The 13151-nt window shown below is 34.4% G+C and overlaps 2 protein-coding genes across 2 annotated transcripts in view; one reads left to right on the top strand and one right to left on the bottom strand.

Moving 5' to 3' along the window:
- Window positions 1-13151, top strand: part of LOC106139518 (uncharacterized) — a 180660-nt gene that overhangs the window by 75134 nt on the left and 92375 nt on the right. The window lies entirely within an intron of this gene.
- The window catches only part of LOC106139699 (uncharacterized), a 170182-nt gene that overhangs the window by 117758 nt on the left and 39273 nt on the right, over window positions 1-13151 (bottom strand). Inside the window, exon 4 of the mRNA XM_060948240.1 lies at window positions 11990-12064. Coding sequence (XP_060804223.1) covers window positions 11990-12064 — 75 coding nt within the window. The remainder of the gene's footprint in view (window positions 1-11989; window positions 12065-13151) is intronic.

The following is a 13151-nucleotide window of genomic DNA, read 5'->3' as shown; positions in this document are numbered from 1 at the left end:
ACGAGCACTCCTCCAGTCCTCCCATTCGGGTCGTAAAACCCGGAGGTTGCTAGAGACATGGGTGGTGGTGGGATATAGGTATTCATTAGGTGTAACAGACTGGGATAAGGAAAGTTTGGGATTCCCTCTCTGCGTTTCTGGTCCTTATAAATTACGGACTTTTACAGCAAGAGAGAAAAGGCATTATTTGAGCTTGCGTTAACCTCATCAGGGACTCACAAACGACTTCAAACAGGTTAAAGTTTAGACTCTGTTAGAATGTTCACAAAATGTAGGGTTTGTTAGGTAAAGATGTCTATTATCACTATGCCAAATGTTGTCACACTTGCAGTCTTTGTCTTATCTTTTCATACAAAATTTCATTTTAACTTCCTAAAAAAATTAGTAATAAAAAAATTAATTTTGTAAAGTATTAATATAAAAACCGGTTAAGTACGACTCGGACTTACGCACGGACGGTACCGTACTAACATCATAGTAACAAACGTACATAAATATTTATTTTTTGTATTCACACTACTTCCTGTTGAAATTTTAGGGTTTTATAACAACGCGATCTAGCGAAAATCGGTAGAACTACAACGTGGTATGCATGTCCACTCTTAATAAGTTCAGAGAAATTAATAAGATTACGCTGTCGATAGACAAAAAACGTTTGTTGTATGGGATATCGTATGCCTTTTAATAATTACTTTGTGAATACGAAAAAACACGTTACTTGTATATACGCCCCTTAATATATACTTTTTATTTTTTTATAATGGGCAGACAGACAGCTTTACAGTATAGGCTAAGTAATAGGTACGGTACCCAAAAATATTAACTTAAAACGATTATCAGTCTTTTCAAGACTGTTGGCTCTGTCTACCCCGTAAGGGATAAAGACGTGATGATATGTATGTATGTATGTATGTAAAATGATTGTCTCCGCTTAATGTTGAAAGGGTAGCGATCAGGTTTATAATATTGACTTTAATTACTACACAGAGAATTCCATTAAAACTACAGACGTAAAAATGCAAATAAACTTATTTTATTACTTATTTTCGGCAATACGAGCGGACTCGTAAACCAAAACTTGTTACCATAAATTGAGAGGACTCTGCGCGGGATTGAATCCCAGCAAGCAAATGAAAGCCCAGATAGTTTTATTCCGATGTTATAAATAATGTACTTTTCGTGTACCAATGACTTTTCTGAGTAACATTAGTAAATTCGTTAGATGGCTAACTGAAGCTCCTATGATGAGAGAAAACATATTGAGGATTTAAACTTTCGCGTTGTTTTACGAGTATCCTATTACGAATGATTTCGCTCGGTGACCACGGATTATTGCAACGTGATTAGAAACGTCCGAGATAAGATAAATAAATAACATATTAAGATGTATTATTTATAAATAAGTAACATATTGAAGAATCCTATACATTCAGCCAATTGTATTTGTATCCATGACTAAATGGATTGGGTTTCTTATCCCATCATGGGGATGCGGTGCGGAGACAGAAGTTTCGTGTAAAAACCTGATTTATCCAATCCAACATAGTTGTCAAAAAAGGACCTAGGATTTCTCTCTAGAGAAGCTCTCCTTGCCGCCAAGAACAACAATGGTATGGTTATGTTCTAGTAAAAGATTATTGGTATACATACAGTTAACTAGTTAGTTTATTTTATACGGTATCAGAAATCTGAAGAAAACGGAACGGTTATTTACACAAGCAAAGTCCGCAAGCGTGGGCTGTAAAATAATAAAGCCACCACTCACCAGTACTTTGCTAGGTTTCAGAATTCCATCAGAAGCTTATTGAAATAACTTCGTTCGCTTTCTTGAAGTTAAAAATCATGTTACTTTCTCAAGTGAATTGCAAAATTCTGAACTTATAAATGCGAAGCCAGTGTAAATAAATGTCACAATAAAAGTACTTAGTCCGAAAACATTTAATTTTGCCGTTCAAAGTGAACAGACGAAGGAAAACAAATAACGGAGGCCAATTAATTGCGAAAAGAGGGGCCACGGTGTAACAGAAGAAAATGAGGTATTTAGGCTACATTATGTGACACTAAAACGCTACTTAATTTAAGTAAGTTTATTTGGTTTAATAGATATAATGCAGCTGGACCAAGTAAGTAAGTCTATATGCCAAATAACAGCTTCCTACGCCTAGAAGGAACGGGAGAATTTTATATACTTAGATAAATTTGTAATTTTACACCTTGACTCTTTTTAAACATTGTTTGTATTGAAAAGCTTATACGAGTATATGTCACATTTTACCATAAAAATAGTACTTACCTAGTCGTGTTTTATTATGACTAAAAGTAGTCGGCCAAAAGTAATCATGTTAATTTTTTTATTGATATGTAGGAGGGAAAATTTCTCTTGAAATTACATTGAATATAACGTAAATATACAATTCCAAACATCGAGCTATAAAAGAGATCTAAATGAACACAACAATTTCAATTGCATATGGCAGGATATGGAGTTAATCAAATGCCTTGTTATTATACCGCGAATTCATTTAATGTTTGAAATATCAGTGTGCGAAGCTGAATTAATTGTTTGCCGATGGCCTAATTCGCTAAGGTAATTACAACCATTTGTTTCGCATAGCTCTCGAATGAAATCGTTGGCTACTACCAGCGACACACCAATCGCAGTTCAGAAGCAGGAAGCAGCGTTTGAAAACGGGCCAGCACCAAATTGTAATACAAGAAATTCCTTCAACTTGTCACATTTATCTACTAAATAGTATACTTAACCTAGGTAAACAAATTCAGATGAATTATCTAGTACATTAATTGATAATTAATTGATTAAGTGCCCGAAACCGCCGAGCTTGCATGAAGAGAGTTATGAATGTGGATGAAGCAAAGGAAGTATGCAGGGATCGTGGCAAGTGGAAAGAGGTAGTCTCTGCCTACCCCTCCGGGAAAGAGGCGTGAGTTTATGTATGTATGTATGTATTAATTGATACGTTGGTCCTCTCTTGAACGTTCTCTTTCGACCGCCATGGCAACTCAGTTTCGCAACCAGTTGTGAAAGAGTTTTTTAATTTCTTGGCGACCGATTGCAATGGAAGCCCTGCCACCGCTCCGCAGTGTGACGACTTTGAAGAGTTACAACTACCTTACCTGCGTTTGGTGTGCACGGGCCTTTATTTGCGATAGAGTTATACCTGTTTATTTTGTTTGGTAGCAATGTTAGTGTTGCAAACATTTTGGATTTGTCGAAAGTTTAAGGAAAGTAATTAAGTATATTTGTTTCGCGTGCACATAGCGTGCGCAATGTAATATAACGTTTTTTAATTATTTCTCGCTTTGATGTTTTCAACATGTATATTAATTGTGTAAACTACACCTGATACTTTAGATGGTACAACTTTTTATGGATCTTGTAAAAGGCTAGTTAAGATAAAATCATTATCATTTTTTTATTATTCAGTAAACAAGCTTTTTTATCATAAAAATCATCATGGTTGTTCAGGATACTACTTATTAGGTAGTTACGAGTGGGACCCCACGGTACATTCTGGTGAACCCAAGTCGTTATCGTGTTGAGCTCAGGTGGGAGTTGTTTTAGACTTGACGTGCGCATACGCTGACTATAGTTATTTGAGATTCTTTTTTAGTTGTCGTTTAGATAGTGACTTTTCAGACTTGAATTAGCAAGACCTAGTTATGAAAATGATGTTAAGTCAAGATGAAATGTTTTCTCTGAAAAGTGGCCTAGTTGTCGGATGTTTGCTCTTTCTAATAAATCTTGAAACATAGAACTCCAGAGCTAAAGTTGCTTAACTAGTTTTACAATTTATTTTATATAACTTAAGAAATATTTTGATTTTGAAAAAGAAAACAGTTTTTTTTTACGTATTGTATATGAATTTGTTAGTAAACATACATACATACATACATATGGTCACGTCTATATCCCTTGCGGGGTAGACAGAGCCAACAGTCTTGAAAAGACTGAATGGCCACATTCAGCTATTTGGCTTAATGATAGAATCGAGATTCCAATAGTGACAGGTTGCTAGCCCCTCGCCTAAAAAAGAATCCCAAGTTTGTTAGCCTATCCCTTAGTCGCCTTTTACGACATCCACGGGAAAGAGATGGAGTGGTCCTATTCTTTTTTGTATTGGTGCCGGGAACCACACGGCTGTTAGTAAACAATTTCACGTTATTTGAAAAAATACACGGTCATTCAAAAAGGAAATATATTTTCGCGAAAAATTACAATTTTATTCTATGACAATTTGTATGGTATGCCTTTGACCATTGGATTTTATGAGTCAAGTTTTTACCCAAAGCGACTCCCATCTGACCTCCTGTAACCTTTGCAACCTAATCTTAAACCTAACCCAAATTGGATCGATCATGGTTACACATCCAGTTACCTGAATGTGCAGGTTCCTTCAGAATGTTTTTCCCTCACGTTAACATTTCTATACAGTCGATGTTTTATAGAGTCCCTGGCATAAATATTTGATATCAAGCGATGTTTCCGCACGAGCATAATTTTACTTTATCACTTGTGTTTGTGGCTTTATTTCCGACTGATGACTGGACGTTTGTTTATCCGCAATTTACTAATTAATAAGTAATTTTACTGTATTTATGGTAACTTGTAATGAAATAATGAATTATTAATCGGTATTTTTTCTTTACCACAATGATTTAACCAAACGTACATAGTAATATTTCTGGACATCACCAACCATGCCGTAGATGCCTGCATGCATGCATTAATGCCCCAGAAAGCGGTATGGAAACTACCACATTGACACAGATTTCGATAGTTCTTTCTCGATAAATATAAAAGCATGTGTCCAAGACTGGACAATAAATGAATTAAGATGATTATGATAAAAGGACTAACTTCATTGTATTTGTGTAACAAATACTCATTTCTGTTTGTAATAAACATCCACACGTACAAATTCAAAAAACAAAGGCAGGCTAAAGCCGAGAAAAGAGGATACGTAACCAAATATGAAACCAAATGTAATAAAACGACTTTCTCATTTGGCGGAGTAAGAAGGATGGCGAAATAGGCTCTCCGTAATTTGGTCTATTATCCTTTGCGATGAAGAGGTGAGTAAGCGTCTGGCGTGTTAGGGCATATTCCTCAACGACATTTTCTTAATAATTTGTCTGTATTGCTGTAGCCCTTACTAAAATTTTTAGATTAAGTTTTTGGTGATATTTTAGACTATCGGCTTGAAGAAATGAATACAAAAATATGTTTAGTTGATCTCTGAACTAAGTTACATTAAAGCCATTTCAGGATTATTTAAGTTTATTCGTTTCAAATAAATGTACAATCCTTAATTTTTGTAATATGGTAGATTTCGTGGGAATTTTCATAAAAAGTAGCCTTTATTCATCCTGAATGTTTTTGAGTTTATTCGTTATGAGCAAAAATAATATCTTTATAATATTAGCATGGAGTATGACGTATTGCAATTCTCCAACAAAGGTGATTTCTGCGAAAACTAATCGAGTAACATTGGTTACATTATGGGAGTAAAAGGGCTGGGGTGAGGACGGGGGACCCCCTACACCACTAGGTCAAGGGTCACTGGATCCTCCGCTACGAGAGTATAGAGAGTACAGAAAGATAACACGTGTAGAGTGCTTATTGCCAACACCTTCACTGCCGAATTATTATTTTAGCACATTATTATTTTGCAACTTAAAATAATCATCTAAAATTGGCAAAATTTCGAATAGAATGTTTAAATTAATAAATCTTTGATGCCAAAAGCAATATTTCAACATATGAGAAAAGTTTCGTTAAATCAGTTAGGTTCATTTTTCGCTCATTTTAATTTTGTTATGAAAGAATGAATGAACGGAATTCCCTTTATTTTACATAAAAAAAATGCATGCAGTTTAACAAATAAAGTAGGTGATTTGCAAAAAGTGAAAGAGTTGTTAAGATTTAATTAATTTTGCATATAGTGAACGATCCGTTCGTTATATACCTAAATCTTTTTAACTTGTGCCAACGTTATTTTGGCTACGCAGGGAACAACGCCCTAAATATATAGGATAACGATAATGGCCCATTGTGCCCTTATTACCCTTCATATTAGGCCACTTATCAGCGAATAATATTTCGTCATTTGGGGCAATAAATAATTTAGTCATGAATCGGGATCAAATGAGAAAAGTTATTCATCAAATAATTTAAAGTGAAAAAAGTGGTAAATATACTCTCTGCCTACACCTGTGTTTAAGATGAAAAATTATGTAAGCAAGAGTTTGTGGCAAGAGAAAAATTGACTGGAGATCAAATAACAGGATCATTTCGGACAGCGTAAAGTTAGTAATTGATTTAATACAACATTGATAAGGGGCTTTTTCAAATAACAATGTTTCTGCGTATTGGATAATATCAGTTGATATCAAGTTAATTAAATAAAGTCAATTTTGTGAATAAATTACCATTAAAATTTCATCGTTTTCAACCTGCTATTTTTGCTTCAGTTTATTTTCGTCTATTTTATCAGTCTGTAAATTTATCAGTCTGTATATTTAGTAAATTTGCAGTCATCATTCGGACACAAAACCACAAACACATGTAATAAAGTAAAATTTTGATGCACGGCAAACAAAGCTCAGTATCAAATATTAATGCTAAAGCCAGGGTTAAAAATATCGAGTGCACAGCCTTGAAATACTTATATAGGGCCATTCCCGCAAAAGACTAATTGATTCACATATCAACGCAAAGGCCAAACCGTTACGTCTAGAAATTTGACAGGATTTTTCTGTGGTGTAGGGGTTTACTTAGAGAAGATTTTAAAAACTTCCTGCGAGAACGGAAATAAGCAGATTATTCGTTTTACGCGAGTGAAGCCGCAGGTGTAGGTACTCTAGTATAAATGTATAAAACAGTACACTGACTTACTGATTGACTGACATATCTTCACAGGGTAGATTTGAAATATTAATCATGTAAGTTCCTTTGGTAGTCTGCACTGACGTCTTGGAAGCGGCAGTAAACTTAGGTTTAAGTTATTTATTTGACGTCAACTAATGTTTTGAAATCATAAGATTTGACTATTATTAAGCGATATGAAGTATCCCATAATAATGAATAAAATTTTTGAATTTGAATTTTGAATAAAAGAGGGTTTCCCTAAATTCGCACTGAACGGATATCAATAGAATATTTTGCGGAGCCGAGGGCGTGATCTATAAATATGATGTGAAAGATCTGTACTCTATTTATTTTAACATGGATCTCCGGTTTGTGCTTCACAATTTGGTGAAAACGTTATAAAACGAGCCACGTTTCGGAGAAAACATCCAGCCGCTTGTCAAATTTACGTCGCAATAATGAACAGTATGAATTTAATTTATTTTGTTATAGATGTATTAAGGAGCAGACAATATGTAATTAAGCTAAAAAGCAGACACTCGTACTTAACTACTCAACTTTTATCACGGAGCTATAAAGATACAAAAGATTTTTTAACTTATGTTCTTCCATTAAGCTTAGGGTAGCTTTCACCCATGTGTACCCAAAAGCTGAGAAAATAACTGTGAAAATAGACAATACATTTTAACCTCAGCTGGAAATGAACCTAAGCCATCAGTGATATTATTTTATACTAATACCGTCGTGAGTTTCCTCAAAAAAGGACTTACACTGATAACTGAGACTTACATTGATTTTGCATAAACATATCATATGAACCCGAAATACGTCCCAGATATCAAAGGCAAGCAGTTACATTAACATTGTGAATTTATTTGGGAAGGTAAAAATCCCTTGAGCGCTGAAATGCCTTTTCGGAATCCCACTTCTGATATCCGTCGGTTCATGCTCGAGTTTTGCGGAATTGTTATTGTCTGACGATTTGTATTGAGGGTTATATCTTGTGAATTTCTGATGTAACATTTTTTAAACCTTTTTTATCGGCGGGGTCTTCATTTTGTAGGTAGAAGATCTCAGTGTCATTTTTACACGAACTTACTTCCGTCTGATCTCTGCAACCTAGTCAGGGAACCTAAACTAGGCATTAAATATACACAACTGGAATTGACTGGCTCAAACCTAGCTGCTGCACCTGTCTGAGATATTTAACTCACAATCTAAATGGTGGGGTCTTAAGATTTTTTTATTTGATTTATAGGTTCCTGGTGTTGTCTGGAGTAAGGATTTTCCGAACAAAAATTACCGTTAAATTAGTTTCGAAAAAACTGACAGCTCCACTAACTGTCATTATTTATTTATAACGTAGTGAAAGATTCATTAAAAGTATCAAATATAACATTAACACTGGCATTTGAATTTATTAATAATAAAACAATGTTATCGAATCACAGTTTGTTTTTATGATTTTATTATTTGTTATACCGTCGATCTAATTATGTGATAACCCGACTAATTTAAGAGGGCTCTAATTCACGCGGCCGAGTTACGACGGTCGCATTTTACGTGTAAATATGAATTCAGTACGCGTAAGAGAATATTGCCTGCCATAATAAGCCCCGCTTGGACGTTCAACAATTTTTATTCAAGTCGTGCGCACTCCATTTTATTTTTAGATCACCGCTATGCATATCGAGTTTGTTTATTATAATAGTAATATACAAACATACATATAATTACGTCTATATCCCTTGCGGGGTAGACAGAGCTAACAGTCTCAAAAAGACTGATAAGTCAATAATATTATGTGGGTTTTATTGGCTACTAGAGTACGCCATGAGCTCCGCCTACGTAAAGTGAACTTCGCGATAATTTCTGATCCCGTACGAATTTCGGGAATATTCTTTTGGTGCACCCCTAGACCACAAAAGGAACATTAATGCCTTTCAAATCAGAAGACCAGCAGCAGTTTCGGCTGTGCGTTGAAATGTATGTTACCCAATCTGTCTGTTATTGTCCCCTTTTGTACATACACCTAAATTGGGGACGTTCTGGTGTAAGGTCAGGTCAAGTTAAGAATGCTCTTAGCCAACGAGCTTGCAATAAAAGACAAGAGAAAATTTAGTATCTGTTTTCTCTCCAAGATAGAGGCTTAATGTAATATGGTATAGAAATTTGCAACAAAAACATAACAACAGTGTTAAATTGTAAAATTTTATTTGATAGCTAATAAATATGAGTTACTCAGAGAATTTAATATTAAAAACATAAACGTACTCTTTATACTTGATCGAAGATTGTAAAATAATACTATACTTCAATGTAGGTAGGCACTAAAAAGAAGAAGAAGTTGAAAGTAGACGCTAATAATAATATGTAGACTCGCTTCTTGTCAAATAATAAAATGTATTTAATTTATGACTTCACAAAGTCTTTTAAGCACAATTTTTCGAAATCTTTTTCCTTAATTAGTTAATTCCGAGACTCTAATGGATTTTTCCACGAAAATACCTACCTTGTTTCCTGTTAAAGGAAAATATTTTTTAACAACATTCTTTTCATAATTAAGTCCCCGAATAACCAAATTTTTATCTTTATTTGGTGTAAGTACTTAAATAAAAAGATTTTACGTTTCAATTATTAAGCTGGCGTAAAAAAGAGTTCAGTAGGAATGGAAAGTTGATTTGTGATTTCTTAAATATTATAAGGTGCATTAAATATTTCCAATTACTTCCACTATTCTACGATTAAGTACTAGCTATGTAAGGCCAAGCCCACTGTATAAAATTGCCGAATATTTTCACTATTTTCACTGTAAATATGCATAGTTATACATTAAAACTCAAGGTACCGTTAAATTTTGCGGTTGCCGTGTGGTTCGCGTAGCAACCTGTCACTATTTGAATCTCAATTCTATCATAAAGCTAAACACCTGAACGTGGCCTTTCAGTCTTTTCAATATTGTTGGCTCTGTCTACCGCGCAAGGGATATAGACGTTACCATAATGTATGTATGTATGTGTTCCGTTAAACAAGAAATTCAAAATTCTGTTCAACTGTGTGAATTTACTAAAACCAATCTACAAAAATTACCAGTTTTGTATCTAACCCGTGATTTATAATAAGATGGTCGCATGGACCAAAGAAATTCCCAACGTTTACTGTGTAAGTCCCAGTTTTAACATTGCCAAGTGCAAACAACTCGGTGGAACTTGTTCTTAGTGTGAGACCACACGGGACTAGGTACTTTATTGCAAATAGGAGCTCAGCACGGGACTATGCGCAGGCCCGCCGCACGCTTGCGATTTTATTGGATCACAATATACAAATAACATAGACACAGGATGAAATGTAACAGTGAGACTTTATTAACGTTGAAAACGGTAAAGATCGCATAATTTTTCTCTCTATCTCTACATCTGTCAGAACTAGAGAGATAAGATACAGCACTGCTTTCATATTTGTTATTTATTACTAACGTATATTCGCCATTCCTGTTTGTAGATGGACTAATTTTCGAAAGAGAACTTTCTAATAATTAAACATAAGTAAGTACTTACTTACATAATCGTACTACTAAGTCAACCGCCTCGATTTTTTTAATTTTTTTTTTAATAATCGCACCGATTTTTTTTAAAACTTATTTTGTTTTTTTTTTTTATTTCTTACTAATCAATAGAAATCGTAACAACTACGACTATAATATTATTTCGATTTTTATGATATATTATATATAGTAGTTCAACCGCTATGTTCACACCTATGCGGATTGCCTAAAAGTGCCGCCTCTAGAGAACAGCGGGTCGTGTGCCCCTTTCCTTTATTATTTTATTTTCCTGATGGATATTGCTTGTAACCGTACAAGGTAAACAAAATCTAAGGCTCTTTGGCCTTTGAATTTGCTTTTATTTTCCTCTGATTCAGTTCTTTGTGTGCATTCAATAACGGTTCTGGTCCATTAGGATCATTAGTTTTCTACACGTGTTTATCTACTCACTAGTTTTTGCCCAGGCTCCGCCCGCGTGAATAGTACCCTGTCCTTCTATGAAATTTCAGTGGTTATGACGTGAAAGACGGACAAATAAACAAACTTTCATAGGTATTTTAAAAAACGCACTTTTACATTTATAATATTATAGTATGGATATCAGGCATAGTTAAAAAGTTGTATGTGTTCAGAAACATTAAGTATAATATGTATTGGTAATTTAACTGCATGAATCCTGATTGTTCATGGCCAAATATGATATGTAGAGTGATTTAGAGGAGACAGTAGATTATATCAAAAAGTCGTCTAGCTTTATTTTTTTTAGTTATAAAAATAAATATTAACACATCACCATAAATAAAACGGACTGAAACTACGGCGAAAGGAAATTCATACTCAAAGTAACCTTACTAAAGCAAATTACGCACAAAGACAGTTTTTAAATTGAAAGACAACTTTTATAATAGACGACGTGGCAACTGATTTATTCAGAGAGACGGCAAAAGAATTAATTACTTAACCGGGCACTGAAAGAACTCCCGACCGACGAGGCCACTACCGGATCTCATTTCGTGGAATTCCAGTTATGTAATTCACTTTTATTCAGAATGTTTTGAAAATTTGTAAACTAAACATTTTTTAAATGGGGTTTGAATAATCTAGAGAAAGCTTGTTTACATGGTATCGAAGAAAAAATACTGTTTGCTTCCCATGCAGATTGCTATAATAAATGAAGGGAAAAGCTAATATACGAGTACTCGTATTTGTTCATTTCTTATTGATTCCTTTTTTAGGCAATGGCTAATGTCGTCAAATCTTAATCTGAATTCAATTATTAAGCCATCTAGGGGAACTCTGTCTGCCCTATACTCTTTGTTAGGTTAGGTTAGGTGATAGGATACGTGTTAAAAATATAAGTATGTTGGAAAAATACATGAGATCGGATAATAAAAGACTTAATTGCTAATAAAGTTTTGCGCACTGTTTACTAACTTTCCCCATGTTGTTGTTATGACTCTGCCTGTGATTTAGATATAAGAAAAAGGCTAACAAACAAATAATTGTTAAACATCAGATTTAACGTGTAGATCATTATATCATTAAATTTCACTAACCTGGTTCATGATGTGCCGAGGGCGAAGGCGCCGAGAAGGCACTACTGCACCCCGCCGCACGTCTCAGCTCGGCCACTGTTGACAATAAATATATGTATAGCTTAAACTGAATTTTACCTTATTTAAAAGTTAAGTTTAAGTTTATTATTAGCGTATCTAACAGAACCAGAACTTTAAAACATAGGACTCCGAAAAAATTTAAAGATGTAGGTGACGGCAGAACTGAATGTGCATCGAGTAAGTGTTGCTCTTTTCCGGAGGTGTAGGCAGAAATTACATATTTCCAATTGCTACGATATCTGCATTTATGTTTCTTATGCAAGCTCGATTTAGGTTACTCGGGACCAGGATGTGTTGAACGTACTTTGATTTTAACTTTTACACCTTGCATTCACCCTTTTAAGTATGCTCTTTAAAACTAAAATCATGACACAATTTTATATTTACAATCTAAAAGCGAATAACAATGAGGTGTTTGTCGTTTACATAACAAAGTCTGCGCGGCGCAAGCCATTGTTTGCCAAAGCGAAATCCCAGAAAACACCAGGTTTAAACCTAAAGGAATCGTTATTAAATATGACACGAGAGTGTATCCTTATTTTCCCGAGGCGAGGTGAACACGGTTATATCCACAGGTTATATCGCTTTAAAACGTTTCCAAGATGTCACATATTTATCCTCAAAGCAAACACGCTAAGGAATTGAAATCGCGGCACTCGAATTTCGCGATTCAAATATAATTTTTGTACCAGAAATATTTTTTTTCATCTTTGCGTGATTCTTCGCTTTGCCCGGAATTGTATAGGCATGTTAATTATAAAGTTTTAGCTAATGCTATGAAGTGATTTCCTTCTAAATACTTCCTTTTTTACCGTCCGCTGATTCCCTTTTTGGGAATATTTGGTGTTGTTTGACTACGCCCAAATATTTTTTTGTGAGATTAAATTTAATTAGGAATTAGAACTTAAACCTATCCTGGTTGATTTCTTATCAAATTGTACTCAAAATCATCATATTTGCACATCCGTCAACTTTTTGTGTACCTTTTCTTAAATAAGTAACGCGTGGTGAAAACATTTATATACAATTCACATGTGGCGACATCTTAACGACAATTTCATTTAACAATGCTTTAAAAAATAGAATGGTTGTGATGAGTTCT

Source organism: Amyelois transitella, chromosome 15 (assembly GCF_032362555.1).
Source record: "Amyelois transitella isolate CPQ chromosome 15, ilAmyTran1.1, whole genome shotgun sequence".
Taxonomy (NCBI): Eukaryota; Metazoa; Arthropoda; class Insecta; order Lepidoptera; family Pyralidae; genus Amyelois; species Amyelois transitella.
Note: the sequence above shows the minus strand (reverse complement) of the source record. Positions and strands in the feature narration are given on the sequence as shown.